Here is an 18,113-nt window from a genome sequence, read left to right on the forward strand (position 1 = left end):
GCAGTAACTCTACTTATTTGAACACGGTAAAGAAAGTCAGTATGTCAAATAAAGTAAAAATCGGTAACAACAACTACTATATATTATTAAAACCAGTGAATGATATTAAATAGCACAAATGTTTACCTTGAGGATTTAAGAATTTGATTACACACAAATATATATAAAATTTTATTTGTCACATACACAGTTATACACAGTACTACATGCAGTGAAAAGCTTATACGCCAGTTACCTTAAAAAGAAAATTAAAGCTTAAGATAAGAGATAAGAAATTAATATTAATAAATATATTTCTATATAGCTGTATACACATTTATATAAGTGTGTGTGTGTGTGTCATTTCAATTCACATGCAACATTTTAATGGTTTAATGGTTTGTGATCGGTGCATGGGCATCACCTCGCACGATCTGTAATAATCCATTGTCTTTTGAAGCCCATTACTAAAGCATTTGCTAGTTATAAATAATGAATAATGATCATGTTCCTGTGTTTATGCTGTATTTTGGTCATGTTTACCCCATGGGTGAACACGATGATTCGAGAATTAAATTACACACGAATATACAAATTATATATATATATATATATATATATATATATATATATATATATATATATATATATTTGTGTGTGTGTGTGTGTGTGTGTGTGGGTGTATAATATGAAATTTTATTCGATATAGGCATATATTAACTCATGCTAGGGTACTGTTACTACGCTAAATTTATGAATTACACTCAAAGTTTCAAATCCACTATGAATTCTAATTTAATTGTTACGATTAAACATTTAATGTCTACTTATGTTTATTTTTCTATTTATGTTTATGTTTTGCTGGCAAAATACATTTTAGGCAGAGACGTCTGCTCGGTCTTGTTAATTTGTTTTAAAACCCCCAATTCTTTGAATCCCCACAGCAGCGAAACCGGTTTGATAACTTCACACCTGTCGTAAAGGTGAGAAGAGGGCTTACAGTAACAGAGTTTCTGTGGGTGTCACCTCGGAGCGCGCTGTCACGTTGTATTAAGAGAATAGACTAAAACAATATCATGTTTGCTTCAGCATTGGAAACAATATTGTATTAGGCTAACTTTATTAAAGATTATACACTTTTGTATTTTTGTTGTACTTCATCTTATTGCGCACGCGTGGGAATCTTTCAATTTGAACAGAATATAATAGTAGGCTGGTAGGAACGTTATTTTTCATATAACTTAAACGGCTGAATGAAGTTAAATATACACAATAAATTAATAATTGCATTTGCTTTACATTTGAGCACTCATGTGTAAATAGATTTTTCATTACATATACTACCATATCATATATTTGTGTCTAATACTGTTTTATTTATATTTGACAACATTACATGCAGTTTTTAATTTACTTGCGATTGTACTTTTAAAATGTAATCTACATATCTACAGTATAAGCATATTTAACTACTTTGGCAGTGAATGAGAAATTTGGTCGGTCTGGTTTTTGGGTAAAGTTCTTATTTAATACAATTTTATCATTTAATTAATTATCTTATTATAAACGTGATTCTTATTCTCTATATTCTTGTCGAGTATTGTCCTTCATCTCCTTCATTTCACACGTGTTTATTAACCTTTTGATCAAAACGCTGCCTTTTGTTAAGGCTGCGGGTTTTTACACGCAGATGAATGAATTTTAGATTAATTTTAAAGCATTATTTTAGGCTTAAATATTCATTTTTTATTTATGGCCAGGTGTATTACGAAGTGAAGACCTTTTTTTTTCAGTTTTAGCACGGTGTATCTGCTGGGAGAGATTGTGTGTTTGTGTGCACGGAGAGTTTGTGTGTGTGTTAGCCGATAACTGCTCCTTTGATCTGCTGGTTAAAGCGGGGCGCCGGCTGCTGATTAGCGTATAGTAGCCTGAACAAGCCAATTCCTTCCCCCAAAAATTGTGTGAATGTCTGCAACAATCACTAATCATTTAAATGTTTAATCAAATGAAAAATAAAAAAAATTATTAAACACGAATAAATAAATTATATTTTCTTTATATATATATATATATATATATATATATATATAAAACTCATGCTAGGGAACTTTTACTATGTTAAAGTAAAAATTTTTTTAGTGATAATTAATTATTATTAAATGATGGACATAAACAGCAAAAAGAACAATATTATTTTTTTGATTATTATTATGTTCCTTTGTTGTTTGAGTTCAGCGTTAAATGATTATTTGAAACTGAAGCCCTTCGTGTGGATTCATGCCACAAATCATTTTATCATACAAAGATTATTTTGTTGTGCTCGGACCACTAAGCACCTGTGGATTCCAAAATTGACATTTTTTACCGTTTTTTTTAATCACTGGAATGGAAGAGATAGAAAGTTTCCTTATCAAAACATGCCTTGTATTGTTTTTAATCGCTCAATTCCTAACCCATCATTTTTAATGTTATTTTACAAGGGTAAATACAAATGAAATAATTAAATTTGGTTTATTTATGTATTTTTAATTGTAGAGTAATTAAAAACAGTGTAGAGTGATTAATAACAATACATTTTATGATAAGAAAAATCGCATTACAGGGATTTAAAATAGTAACAATGTCAATTTTAGAATGTAGAATCCAGAAGATTTTAAATTTACACAAATTTAAGAAGAGGCCTGAAGCAAGATCCAAGATCCTCCCCAGTTTGCTGACACCATACACCGTGGAGAGGGGTGCATTTTAGGGCCTGTCCACACGGAGACGCGTTTCGCTTTATACGTATACATTTTTTATTGTATTGGGATTTCGTCCACACGGATCCGGCGTTTTAGGAGACTGAAACCGTTATTTTTTTAAACCGGGTCCCAAAGTGGATAAATCTGAAAACGACACCCTTGCGGTTTCGTGTGTACAACCAATCCGTATATTTTGTGAAACGATGATGTCATCACATCACGTGTCGGCTGCGTCACACATAACAGCAACAACAATAATGGCGGACGACATGATTGTGTTCGTGTTGCTAAAAGCCTACTAGCTTTATTACAGCAAAATCTATTGCTTCTATGCAAGTGTTATGAGCAACAAAACATGAGGAGAAAATTTGGATAAGACCAGGTAGAACTAGCAGTTGGTGGGACAACTTTGTCAATGGCGTTGTTGTGGAATATGAATGGAGGGAGAATTTCCGCATGTCCAAAGCATCTCTCATCGCCCTGAGCGAGGAACTCAGTCTGTATATTGAAGGGCAAACAACAAACATGAGGGCACCAATTACTACACTCAAAAGGGTTGCGTTAACTCTGTATTATTTGAGCGACGAGGGACGGCTAAGAAATACTGCTAACACCTTCGGCGTGTCGCGGCAGGCTGTCTGTTTATGGTCAGGCAAACGTGTAAAGCAATCGCTGTCCACCTGGGTCCAAAGTACATCAAGTTGCCTTTTTTACGGAGTCCGAGGTCGAGGATCTGGTTTTACGTTTCCATCGTGCTCATGGCATGCCTCAGTGTTTGGGAGCAGTCGAAGGCACACACATAGAAATCAAGCAGCTGTCTACCAACTCGATGGACTACATCAAAAGGAAAAGCAAACATTCTTTCAATGTACAGGCGGTCTGTAATTATAAGTACAGATTTATGGATGTTGTGATAAAGTGGCCCGGGAGTGTACACGATGCACGAGTTTTTGCTAATTCAAAGCTCAACCTGTACTTTAAGACTGGTCAGATCCCTCCTCTGAAAAAAAAATTGTGGACAACGAAGAACATACCAATTTATCTTCTTGGTGACCCAGCCTACCCTCTGCTGTCTTACTTGATGAAGGAATATGCAAACGGTGGCTCCACACCTCAAGAACAGTAATTTGGGTTAAGTTTGTGTAGGGCACGAATGGCCATTAAGTGTGCTTTTGGTCGTCTCAAAGCCAGATTTGCTGTGCTGAAAAGGCCTATGGACATCAACTCGCAGGACCTGCCCTTTGTCATTTACGCTTGCTTTGTTCTCCACAATTTTTGTGAACACTGTAAGAAGACTGTGGCTGAACACACTGTGTTGGTACCTATGCAAGGTGATAAAGACTTACAGCCCCCTACACAATGAGGAAAAGAGAGTAAGGAGAGTACTCACAAACTACCTTGACCCTTAAATGCTGGCCATAAATCTTTTTTTTTTCCTATTTTCATCAGTTTTTTTTTTTTTTTAAGTATTTACACTATTTACATTTGGAAAATGTACTAATGATTATTTTGAAAGTTTTGTGTTGAATATGTCTAGTGAAAATAAATGACTGCAAAAATTCCAAAACTTTTTTATTGGAAAATAAATATTGGGGTCAAAGAACCATAAAAAAAAAAAAAAAACTGGTAATATTGAACAGGTATAAAGTGCAGCAGTGCACAAAACACAATAACTATATACAACTACAGGTAAAAAAAAACTCACAATACAGGTCAAACTGTATAAAGTGCAACCGTGCACAGAACTGACAAGCAGTGAAAACAATATACAATCAAGAATTATACAGTGCAACAGGGCAGTCACTCTGTCATCTTGAGCAGTGCCAGTCTGTATGAAAATGATGTTTGCTGATGTGGGGTAACATGTGGTGTAGGTGTGTAGCATTCAGGGCGGTACTGTCGAGGTTGGTTTGCTGGTTTATCAGGCCAAGGTGTGTTCAGGAAGGCTGGTGTAGTAGGGTGTGGTGTTGTGTTCATGAATGATGGTGGGTGCCCTTGGAATTGACCACTGCTACGGTACTGTGGGTAGGTGTAAATTGACGTTGGAATAATTCCCTCATGAAGTAAAAAACCCTCCTGAATGGTGCTGGTAATGTTAGCAATGTTTGTATTTATGTTGTCTCCTCTATGGCTGTTCAACTTTGCCTTAAATAAAGCAGAGAAAATGTGCATTATTACTATGCAAAATAGGTTCAGAAAGCTATGTGAATAATGCACTAAACCAACACACCTACACAAAGAACATGCATCCATCCTAACTATACTGAAAAAAAAAAAAAACTAATTCATTGAATTTACTAAATGTTATGGTAAGTGGTTGCACACAATTGATTTTACCTACATTTAAACAAATGCATTAATTGAACTAAAATTTAAGGAATAGTTCACCTCAAAGTTGATTGTGTCATCATATACTATATACAATATTGTATCATATGTAAATGGACTGCATTTATACAGCGCTTTCAACAGACCCATGGCCAACAAAGCGCTTTACATAGTGCCTCACACATTCATACTCGCTAAGCTTGAAATCATAAACCTGGAGCCAATTTTACCTGGAGCAAATCCCGGCGCTGCTTTACAACCGCAGATGTAAAACAGTCGAAGGATTCAGTGGAGTTTGTAGAATCGGAAGACAGCTCCACTGTCGATGTAGATGACTCTTCCAGGTCACCCGTCTCGATGCGACATCAATGGAGCGTGTAGCAGGCGAACCACCCCAGATCTCCTCACAAAGCTCATAAAATATAAGTTATACCCATCCTTGACCACTTCGATGACCTGTGTCCACCGCATGCCTGTATTTGCTGCATATATTTTTCAACTTTGCGGTGACTTGGGCTTTTGAGGCCATGGTAGCATCGTGAGGGAAATCCTTATTGGTTAGCTCCCTCAAATATTGTGCCTGAAACGCGTCCATTATATCACTATATTTGGAGTGACACAACTCCCAGTCCACGTTTTCTTGGAGCTTAGTGGACTTGTAGTCGAGTGTGACTCTGAGTAGAAGTTCGACTTCGTCATCAGTCCACACCAAAGACTCCACTCTTGCTCTTGAAGTTGTTGCGTTCGCCATCTTCATCTTCTTCTTCTTGGTTCATATACAGCGTGCAAGGTTATGCGCATGCTCAAAGTCTTCTTCTGCGTGTATAGTGCATCTCTATGGCAGAATTACAGCGCCCCATACTGGTCTGGCATATATACTACACCATTTACAGTGGTTCCGTGTGTACGCAGATATTTCTTGAGACGACGCCATGTTTACGCAATTTTTTTTTAGAACGAGGAAAAAAAATAATCGGATAGGGAACGCATCGGCTTCGTGTAGACGGAGTCTTAGTTTCTCCGAGTGTAAAGCCGAGAACAGCCGATTCACACCTGAGAGGGTGTATTATTTGCATTTGAATGTGTCTGACATTGCAAAGCACACAGTAACAATGCAAAAACAACAACCTAAAGTAAATAGAAATAAGAGGTCCTGATTTACTGCATAAATATTATTTAGCACAACAAATTCCTTCGCGCTCTAGAAAACTTTATGCGTGCGGTTAAGCGCTGATTGGACTATGTAGGAGATTAAAGAGGAGAATTATAATGCCAGATCAAACTTTTTTAAAAATATTATTGATGAAGTGTGTGCTGAAAAAAATTTTGTCACCAAGAATGTAACTAATGTCCATCAATCTGATATACAGTATGCTGGAGAAACTCCCAGGTGGGAAGACACTACTTTGTGTAGTTAACATCAAAGACAAAAATAAATAAATAAAATAAACATCAACAACTTCCACCAAAGAGTCTGGAACACAGAGTACAGGATGTGTCACACAGTCGCGATATATTATACTATAACCATATTGTACCAAGGATAGAATTTTTTTTTGTTGTTGTTATTTTAATGTTCTATTCTGAAGGTCAATTTTCCCAGTTATTTCTATATTTAAATTTTTATGTCTTTAAATGTAATTTCTTTTATAATAACAATAAACTGATACAAACAGAATCAATAAAACAGTTCATTCTTTGTACAAATGAAATCGTAGCTAGTGAACTTAATTAGCTAGACTACATAAAATTTTTTACAAGCCCTTGAGCTGTTGTTAGTGCTTGTTTGGCCAGTCAGTTTCCTTGCTGTTTTCCCAGACGCATTCATAATTATTAGTCTACTTCTGCCGGTCTGGTGTTTCCCGCGAGAGGTTGTGTGCGCGCGTGGTCCACTACACAGCAAAAATATGTTAGTATATTATGACTGAATTAAAGCGGCTGACATCGGTGTGCGTTTTACACAGCGCCGCATAGCCAGCGCTTTTAACACGTATAAATGTGTGTTTGTTGTATTTCTGGGAAAGAGAAATCTCTTATAAATCTCTCATATCGACGCGTGCGTTCATCTGATGTTAGATCAAAACTCAGCAAAATGAAAGAGCGCACACGCGCGCGCCGCGGGTTCACGCAAACATTTTACATTTACTAAAAGGTTTATTTAGAACCACATTTTAGCCATTCACACACATGCATTGTGCTATGTTGTTGGTACACACTTTCACTTTTCATCTCACGTTTGATAAAAATGCTCCCGATATGAGCCGTCACGAGCAGCTTTGTTTTGGTCATAATAATTATCTATCATAAAGAGGAGCAACATATACTTGCTGATTAAACACTGCCTTTTTAAAAGTGAAAGCGTGCGCAACGTAAGCAGCTTTAATTATTAATAATTAAATAATAATTAAATGCTGGACATAAACAGCTAAAATCATGACGATTATTATTATTTTAATTATTGTTATTATTATGTTTTTTTTGCTGTTTGGGTTCAGCGTTGATTAAAAAGTTGCACGCGCAACTCACTTTCACTTTGCCCAAGGCAGTGTTTATTGTTTAGTGTATATTTAAAGCACATAAACACAATAAAACAATAATGTTTTAGGCTAACATATCATACATCTTTGTAGTTTTTTTGCACACGCGCTAGTGCGTTACAATAATAATAAGAATAATAACAATAATAAAATCGGAGTACTACTACTAATAATAATAATACTGAATGGAGAAAGCACAGTTAAAGAAGTATCATTATTGAAGGAGAGAAGAAAATAAAAAAACAAATACATATCAGTATTTACAGTTTGAGCCTGACACGTTTATGAGCTCTGTCGCTTGATGTCAATGGGCGCCCAAGAGAGATAAGACATTTTCGGTTCAGTAGACACACAATACTTCATACTGAAACACTACTGCCCCCTTCATTTAATAAAGGGCATTTTCACAGCTTGCCGCGCACAGCCGTGGCAAGTCACGGGATCCCTTTTCTCGAAACGTGCGTTTTTAATGGCAACATCTGTATATAGCTGCTTAACCTGTGTTTATGAACTTTGATTATCTACAGTATGTTTTTTCACTGTAACCACCTTAGCTTGTTGCACAGCATTTTATTGCACATGTCTGCACATATCAGCAATTCCAAATATTGTCTATGATGTTACTGACATTCGTCTTTTAACTATCATTTCTCTTATTAGATTATGTGTTATGCAAATTATGCACTTATATTAACACACTGCTATACAAAACAGTTATCTTCATGTTATACTATATATGGTTGTTTGTGTTAACAGTAAAGTTTTAATTTAAGTGGCAGTAATAAGTAAAATAAAAGGATTCATCAATAAATTGTAATTCATTTAATTATATAAAGCATGTGTGTTTCATTTCACGTTTGTTTAAGCAGCTAGCTATGCAGAATTTATATATATATATATATATATATATATATATATATATATATATATATATATATATATGTTTTTTCATTTTTCATGTTTACTGTCTTAATATTTCAGATTATTGTACAAAGTTTCCTCAAGACAACTTTCTTAAAATATCTTAAAAACTATTATTATTATTATTATTATTATTATTAATATAATAATAATAATAATACAGTATGTCTAAATGTTTTATTTAGAACAAAAAAGTACAAAATCCATTTGTAACCAATCATACTATACTAATGCATAGCATAACAGGTTAATTATATATTTGCATTAAATGTTTGAATTAATTATTGCATTTCTCAACATAGGCCTAACACAAAATACCCAGAATAAAAGCAAATTCAAGCATATTTGCATATCTGAGCTTTTGCCCTTTAGTCCAGTCCACAGGAGGAGACCTACTCTAGAGAGAGAGATTCATCGGAGTACAGTATCTTGTTTTGTCGCATTACTCATTACCCTTTTAGCTTACCCTTTGAAACACCCCTTGGTGCTTTAACCAGTGCTTCCACCTCTTTTGTTTAGTTTGACATCTTAGAAAATTAGTCACATATAAATTTAATACCACTTTAAGAGTTCTATTCTCAGTCATCCTCCTGCTGACTGTTTACAATCATTAAGGGTCTGTGGATACAGGCCATACCACTTAAATACAGTCAGATGTCTACTGCATACTGTGAAACTCTGGGCAACCTTTCCAGTTATTGATTTTATGGTTTTGGTACATCTTTTTGTTTTGTCTTCAAGGCCCTGTTCTCCTGTCTGTTAGACATCTCCTGTCTGAGAATTTTTTGCCTGCTGAATGTTTCCCTAATGACAAAAATGTGCAGAACTGCAAATGAATTATCCTTGCTTTACATCTTTTACTGTATGTACTGTAATATTCAACTCTCTCTGTTGACAATTATTATTTGTTATAAACTTATATGTATTTCTACTGTAGACAACATTGGAGAATTAGAAAAATCACCAGTTTTATGGTACCCATGCTATCCTTAGATTCTTGTTCTTGGCCGATAGAAGTAGAACCTGATGTGGTTTTATGCTATTGCATTGTAGCACGTCCAACCTGAGATGCTTTTCTGACCAGGCAGATAATAAAGAGTGCTTATTTAAGTTACTATGGACATCCTGTCACCTCAGATCAGTCTGGTCATTCTCCAGATGACCTTGCTTATAAACAAGGTGTTTCGGCTTGCATTAGTTTTTTTTTTCTGTTGTCATGCAACATGATTGTGTGTTCAGGTTCAATTGTGCATAGGCACAAGTGTTAAAGTGCACAAAAATGTACTTTTTTGTTGGTAGTGGTGAAGTTCTTGCAATAATGTCTATTTAAAGAAAATTCACTTATTCCGTTAACGCTGAAAAATGTATGCATGGCTATGTGTATTAATGAGTGTGTAAGTGTGTTGATGTGTGCCCTCCGATGGATTGGCACCCCTGTCCAGTGCCCTAAGGCTCCCCAAGTGGGATTGGCTCCAGTGCCCCTGTGACACGGTATACAGGATGAAGCCGCATAGACAAAGAGTGAGTATGAGTGTTTCTTTGTTTATGGAATTAGTAGTTGTAGTACAAAAAAATACTATCCTTGTAAGGAAATACTTCTAAAAAACAGTGCAGGATATACCTTTTCTAATTTAGTTGTTCACACATGGTTGCACAGGTGACTTTTTGACACAAAAAAAGCACTTAAGCAAAATAGAGGGAAAACTTATATCCAACTAAATTCCCAATGCTTTAGTGAAATACGCATAAGGAATATTTAAGTCTGCATATAAGAGCCTCAAAATCATCCATAAGATACTTAAGGACACTTGCTACAAAATGGAACTAATTGGCTTATTCTTTCTGAAATCCCAGATACAGGAAGATTGTCTATATCAAAAGGACATACAACAAGCATCAATAAACAGGAATGCTTATTTTTTTACTATAAATCATATTGTATATATAAAACATAATATGCCTATAAGCATAGAGAGAGCCTTATAGATTTGACTTAGCATGCATGAAACGGTTGTGAAGCAGGTAATGTTGCTGCTTCTTAGCTTCAGGCTTCAATCCTGAGCTTGGGTTTGTGTCTGTGTGGATTTCTGAGGATTTTCTCTCCATATTCCTCCTTCCTCCCAAACTCATATCATTGTTCTTATTAGTGGTGAATTTATGTCCTAAGTCTATATATAAGTACATGGTGTGTTGCAATTTATTTGCATTTCCATTCAGGGTGTATCCCCACCCCATGCCAATATTCGCAGAATCCACCACTTCCCTTACCAGGATAAGTTGGTTCTTAAAATGAATGCATGACCTAATCGCAGGCTTTACACAGCAAGATATGATAATTACAATTCAAAGACCTTTAAGAGCTGTGCAACAGGTCTACCCTCGGAGAACCCCAGTTAAGGCCTATAAATCTTTAACTCTCCTGGGAAATCAGGATGACTGATGGATGTAAAAATGTGTCACAAAAAAAATCACAAACAAGCAAGATCTAAACAAGTATCAACAACAACAAAAAAATAATGTCATCCCTATAGCATCTTATCTGTGTTTGTGTATGATTCTTTTTTTGTGCTCGTTAAAAATAGGCAGCTGCTTAGCATATCAAAGGCAAAAACCCGAGAGAGGAAAAACGACAAGCACAACTTCCCTGTGTTTCCCAAACCAAAGCTGTCGCTTCACGCTAAACACTGGATGTCAAAGCTAAAGTTCATCATGTACTTTTCATCACAAAGAGTGTACATTATTGAAATTTTAAAACGTGAACTGTTACACAGCTAGTGTGGAAGGAACGAGATTCTATTTTGATATTTTACTTCCTTTCGTCAAGGAAAGAATTGCTGCTTTTGCTACTGTACCCTGCACGCCTCAGCAACTTCTGTTACAGGAGCAGTTGGAGGAGAAAGCTACCTTCATGAGTCTTAGACAAAAAAAAAAAAGTGAGCATTGCAATCACTTGCAAGACAGCTGTTCTCTGCTTTTCAACTTTATGAAGGTATTAACTGGGTTTGCGTCTGTTCTATGTGTGCTTGTTTGTGTGTGTGTGTTTCGGTGTTTGTTCAATGGTTGAGAGAGGAGTGTCATGATGCACGAGATGATGCTCACAATTCTGTTGTGAGTATATTTCATGCATCATGACACTTTCTATAAAATAATAATAATAATAATAATAATAATAATAATAATGACCATCTGTGTCTGCTAATTTATTTATAAGAGCTAATAACCTACAACCAACAGCATGAATGACTCTTACGTGGTAAAGTTTACTTTTGCGCCAGATGGGGGCACCATTTTAGCTTTTATTCACCTCTATATTCAAACTTAAAATAGAATGTCACACTGAACTCATCTTCTGCATAGTTTGTTTGTTTGTTTGTTTGCTTGTTTGATGAACTAGTCCCGGTTTTCCCCCTTAATTCCAAATGTGAAATGTATTTTTCATAAACGTATTTTATGAATCTATGAGAGAGGTATGACCTACTGACCACATGCAGTTTATCAGCTTCACTCACATCAATCACAGGGCATCATGTGGATACATCTCTTTGGGTTTGCAGCTCACTCACAATGCATAGATTTGAAAAGACAACAGTACAAAACTACACTATATATATATATATATATATATATATATATAATGAAAAAATTATAAGTAAAAATCACTTCACATGGGCGCAAACTGCGCATTCACGAATTATTATCCAGAATATTTTTTTTTTCCTTTACAACATTTTAATGATTTAAGAAATTATACTTCGCTTTGGGTACTGTTTAGTTAATCTTGAGTTCTATATTCTTCGCTATCGCCCTATAACCCCCCCCCCTTACCTCCTCCTCCACATCTCTCCATCTCTGCATTCCCGCTCTCCTCTCCTCCCTCCTTCCTCTCCTTCACCGTGCGCAAAGCACCGCGGTGAGGAATACTCGCTCTCTGACGCGCGCTGGCGTCCTTATTTCACCAAAGTCTGCGCGAAGAAGAATAAATCGAGTTTCGTTGTCTTTCAAAGCTTGGAGCTTTGCGCCCCCCCTCCCCCTCTTTTTTTCCCTCTTTGCTGAACTACGCCGGGACTAAAACTGAATTATTCATCCTCCGCATCTGCTTTCGCCGAATATGGGAGCGCGCTGCCTCTCGCGCCGCTTTTCGCAATCACATCGGAACGCATCGTTTTGTGGAGCGCAAGTTGAGCGTTAACCGGGGCTTAGGGGAATCAAGAAGAAAAAAACGCGTTTTCTTTTAAGTCTCGGAAACTGTCGGGACCGGCAACTGAAAAGGAGATCTGATCGACGGTCCTTTTCCTTTTGGCCTCTCCTTACGTATGAACCGGAGAATGCCAGCACGGTTTTCACAGCCGATTCAATGCAAAGATGCGCCTTTCTCCAGTTCTCCGTTGGTTTTTCAAATGATTTTGTCTTCCTGAGCGTTTGCTATGTCCCTCCCGTGCTCGGCTATCTCGGGGATTAATGGCAGAATGTGCGTCCAGGACAAGTGGAGGCTGACTGGAAGAGACGCGAAGGCTGAAATTGGAGCCTGAATGGACAAATTCCCGAGGTCCCGTCTAAAGTGCGGTGTCTTCTGAGGAGAAGACGATCTTTCGGACGCTGCAGGTGAGTTTTCGGTTTTTCAGAGCATTCTATCACTATGCGTCCAGTGCCTGAGACTCAATCGAGAATTGGCAAGCTTATTACTAGCGTATAAAATGTGCTTAGCTGTTCTGGCACACAATGTATGATACTGAAACGTGTGGAAAGGTTTTTGTCCATGTAATTTTGCTTAAATTCATTTCTTTTATTTGTACTTCTTTTATCTTTAGATATATATATTAGTTTCTTTTTTTTTTAGCTGTAATTCGGTTTTCCTTTAATAATCATATTAACACATATCAATCTATCCATCTATCCATCGATAGATAGATAAATAGATAGATAGATAGATGTGTTAATAGATAGACAGATTACAATTATTTTCTTACTTGTATGCGCAGAAGGGGAGTCAGGCTCTAAAACAATACTTGTATAAAATCTTTCCATATTGCTGTGTAAAAAATGTGCAGACCAAACTTGTTTTGATTTTCTGATTTTCTGTTTGTTCTCCCCCTTCCCTAAGGTTGCTAAATGGTTTTCTGGGGGATTTTTAAAAGGCAAAAATGCTGCTGCTTGTTCTGTTGGCCTTTTCCGTATCGAGTGCATTTTCTGACTCGGATACCGAACTCTCAGCCGAGACCTGCAGTGCCTGCTCTTGCATGTCCATTGAGAACGTCCTCTATGTGAACTGTGAGAAAATAACTGTGTACAGGCCAACACAGCTGCTCCCTCCACAATCCAGCCTCTACCATCTGAATTTCCAGAAAAACCTTTTGTACATTCTTTACCCCAACACTTTTCTGAATTTCACGCACGCAGTCTCCCTTCAGCTGGGCAACAACAAGCTGCAGAACATCGAGGGAGGGGCCTTTATGGGACTCAGTGCGTTAAAACAGTTGCACTTAAATAACAATGAATTAAAAGAGCTCCGGGCTGACACTTTCCGAGGGATCGAAAACTTGGAATACCTCCAGGCCGACTACAATTTAATCAAGTATATTGAGAAGGGAGCCTTCAACAAATTACATAAGCTAAAGGTTGTAATTTTAAATGACAATCTCATACAGAGTCTGCCTGAGAACATATTTCGCTTTGCCTCCCTTACACACCTGGATATACGAGGAAACAGGATACAGAAGCTCCCGTATCTTGGAGTTTTGGAGCATATTGGAAGGATAGTGGAACTGCAACTGGATGACAACCCATGGAATTGCACCTGTGATTTGTTACCTCTAAAAGCTTGGCTGGAGAATATGCCCTATAACATTTTCATTGGAGAGGCTATATGTGAGACTCCAAGTGACCTATATGGCCGACTTTTGAAAGAAACTAATAAACAAGAACTATGTCCTCTGGGAGTTGGCAGTGATTTTGATGTGAGGATGCCCCCTTCTCAGCCAGATGTTGGACACACCATATCTAACATGGCACCATCTACAATAGCACCGTCTGTTACCAAAGCACCAAAAACGACAAATCCCTCCAAAATATATGGGAATGGTATTGTTGCTGGTATTCCAGTGGGTAAAAATGGCCAAATTGTGTCCTATCAAACCCGAGTCCCTCCCCTCTCCTGCCCTCAACCCTGCATTTGCAAAGCTCATCCGTCTGATTTTGGCATTAGTGTTAGTTGTCAGGAAAGAAATATCCAGAACCTAGCTGATCTTACACCTAGACCCCCAAATTCCAAGAAATTGCAACTCAGTGGTAATTACATTAAAAATATAAGCCCCACTGACTTCCAAGGGTTTGAAGGATTAGATCTTTTACACCTGGGCAGTAATCAAATATTCACTGTTCAAAAAGGTGTGTTTGGAAATCTGACCAATCTCCGTAGGCTATACCTTAATGGAAATCAGCTTGAGCAGCTTCACCCGGAAATGTTCCTAGGCCTCAGTAATCTCCAGTATTTGTATTTGGAATACAATGCCATAAAGGAGGTGTTAGCGGGAACATTTGACTCCATGCCAAATTTGCAGCTTTTGTTTCTAAACAACAATGTGCTCCGAAGCCTCCCTGCTTATATTTTTGCTGGTGTGCCTCTTGCTCGATTGAATCTAAAGAACAATCATTTCATGACTTTGCCTGTGAGTGGCGTGCTGGACCAGCTCAAATCTCTCACTCAGATAGATCTGGAAGGCAATCCCTGGGAATGCTCATGTGATTTAGTCGCTTTGAAACTGTGGTTAGAGAAGCTGAATGAGGGGGTGGCTGCAAAGGAGGTCAGATGTGCATCCCCAGCGCAGTTTGCAAACATTGAGCTGCGGGAGCTTAAAAATGAGATCCTGTGCCCTAAGCTCATAGCCAGGCCTCCTTTCATCCTGACTAGTGCAACCCCCCTGGCTACATCTATGTCACCCGCTGGAGTTGGCAAGGCACCTCCTGGTGGACCAGTGCCTCTGTCAATCATGATTTTGAGTATCCTGGTGGTCTTGATCCTCACAGTATTTGTTGCTTTCTGTCTGCTTGTCTTCGTGCTCAGACGAAACAAAAAGCCTGCCGGGAGGCAGGAGGGGCTTGGCAACCAGGAGTGTGGCTCTATGCAGCTTCAGCTAAGGAGGCACAACCACAAATGCAACAAGAACGATGACCTGGGCGGAGAGACCTTTATCCCGCAGACCATTGAGCACATGAGCAAAGCCCACACTTGTGGAATGAGAGACTCAGATGCCGGTTTCAAGTTTGCCGACTCTCAGAGATCGAAAATGTTTTTACGCAACAGCATAGATAACGACAAGGACTCTCTAACACTGGACCCCAGGAAACGTTTAAGTACCATTGATGAGCTGGATGAGTTCCTACCTGGAAGAGAGTCCAGCCTGTTCCTCCACAACTACTTGGACAACAAAAAGGATTTCAACAGTATAGGGGTGAGTGGTTTTGAGATCCGTTACCCCGAGAAACCACATGACAAAAAAACAAAAAAGTCTTTGATAGGGGGTAACCACAGTAAAATAGTTGTTGAGCAGCGCAAAAGTGAATATTATGAACTAAAATCAAAACTCCAAGGGACACCTGACTATCTTCAAGTACTAGAGGAACAGACAGCTCTCAGTAAATTTTAGGTCTCTCATCATCATGTGCCCCTTACTTACAAAAAAGTGCCTTATGGAAAAAAAAAATACATATACACACACACACACACACACACACACACACACACACACACACATATATATATATATATATATATATGACCAATGGAGTACTGGACACAGATTTCATTACAGTAAAATCTAACTTATATAACTTAGAATTGGTGTTTGTGTAACTTCAGATATTCTTATTTTTTTTCAAAGTGATGATGCCAGTTTAAAAAAACAACAACAACGAAATCACATTAGTCTTTAGGAGAGGTTATAAAGTATCTTATAAACAAGTGTAGTTTGCTGCTACTTAAATGGATTCCATGAGATTTTTGCCTTTGTTTTAATTACCAGATGCTTGTTTTAATTTTTATTTGAAACAAATTGTTGGGTCATAAAAGAGTATAATGAGTGTAATGCATATTGACCCTTGTTCGTTGTTTTTGGTTGAAAGTATTTTTAGGGTGCTTTGGATGACAAAATGAAATGGAGTTGAAGATTGGCAAGCTGGGCGCAAGCATGCACGTTTTGGAATCCCCCAGAGTACTGTCTTTCGGATATTAATTTGACACTTTTTGGGGCCTTGAAGCTGGTGGATTCAGTTGTAACTGAAAGCACTGACAGTTCTTACATCTGTATCAATCTGGATTATTCTGTCTGTTGTTTCTGTAAGGAGCCATTTAAATTTGTTCTAACGAAATGTGATTCCTCTTGAAGTTTTTGGGTACGGCACATGACAGGACATTCATAAACCCAAGAAAATATCTCCATAGCTGCTTGCCATGTAAGCGTATCTGATTTATTTTGTACGTCAACATTATTTGTATTTGTGAGGCAGTTTTTAAATGACAAAGAACAATCCCATTAATACATAAAAGGATTCAAGAAAACAAAAAAAGATAATCAAAGCAAACAAAAACACTGAAGACCACTGTCACCTGTCAATTGGTAGATTACTTAACTTCATATTTAATTTATTTTTCTATGCAGGACTATTTAAAGGTTATTGGTACTATTTAAGATTATAAGGGACTTTTTTGAATGCTACAGGTGAGATAGATTTGAGCTATGCTCTGAACAACTAACTCGAACATGTTTGTTCTGATATGTGTCCCATTATGTATTTTACTGCTAACCTGAGCATAGGCACTAGCGTCAGTGATAGTGATGTACTTTTTCACTATTGCATTGCAAGAGGTAATGCCTCATAGTGTATTAAGTCCAACAATCTTATAGCCCATGAATATTTTGTCAAAGAATTTTTTTAGGAATATGCAACCAAAACAAGTGTGCATTATCGTGATATGATTCTGAATTTTATAAATGTGTTATGGGATTCCAAAAGGAATTAGTAAGAAGGCGTGTAGATCATAATTGTTTTCTTTATTGATTTCTCCTTTTTTTCAAATGAGAACTGTGTATTTTCACATTATCTTTTCTATGTGTTTTCTTTTTGCTAAGATCTACTGATTTGGTCAAAATCATATCACACTCCGTGTGCAATATTATTATGCTCAATCATATTAGCTTGACAATTTTACTTTGTCCGCTCGAGTTAATATTATGGAAAGACCAGTTTTACGTTCAGAAAAGAAAGAAATATATATATTATTCAGTCCTTATTTAAGATATTGTTAAGTTAATGATTGTTTGAAATAGAATGTACCTTGATCAATAAAATAAATACAATTTTATATATGAGAAATCAACAAAATGTTCTGTGTTGGTATACATTACGATGTTCAGATTTTGTTCATTGTACACTTCAGTAAAAGATAATATATACACAAACACACACACACACACACCATAATGTCATACTAAACTTTTATTTAAAATTGCTGATAAATTTTTTTAGCATGTTTAACACTTTTATTCAGTTATTACTGGACATGATACAGCCTCATTTGTCATATGCTCAATGAATTGTTTATGCATTGTTG

At 37.0% G+C, this 18,113-nt stretch overlaps 1 protein-coding gene across 2 annotated transcripts; it reads left to right on the forward strand.

Annotated features, from left to right (window-relative positions):
- Window positions 1-12,377: 12,377 nt before the first annotated feature.
- slitrk4 (SLIT and NTRK-like family, member 4) lies at window positions 12,378-17,830 on the forward strand. 2 transcript variants are annotated; one of them, XM_053505176.1, is made up of 3 exons: window positions 12,378-13,108; window positions 13,608-15,954; window positions 16,625-17,830. In XM_053505176.1, exons 2-3 carry the CDS (start codon window positions 13,648-13,650, stop codon window positions 16,631-16,633), a joined length of 2,316 nt encoding a protein of 771 aa, XP_053361151.1. In that variant the 5' UTR covers window positions 12,378-13,108; window positions 13,608-13,647; the 3' UTR covers window positions 16,634-17,830. The 2 variants fall into 2 exon arrangements, with proteins under 2 accessions (XP_053361151.1, XP_053361150.1); XM_053505175.1 differs by lacking the exon at window positions 16,625-17,830 and having other exon boundaries at window positions 13,608-16,194.
- The last annotated feature ends 283 nt before the right edge of the window (window positions 17,831-18,113 follow it).

Source organism: Clarias gariepinus, chromosome 10 (assembly GCF_024256425.1).
Source record: "Clarias gariepinus isolate MV-2021 ecotype Netherlands chromosome 10, CGAR_prim_01v2, whole genome shotgun sequence".
NCBI lineage: Eukaryota > Metazoa > Chordata > Actinopteri > Siluriformes > Clariidae > Clarias > Clarias gariepinus.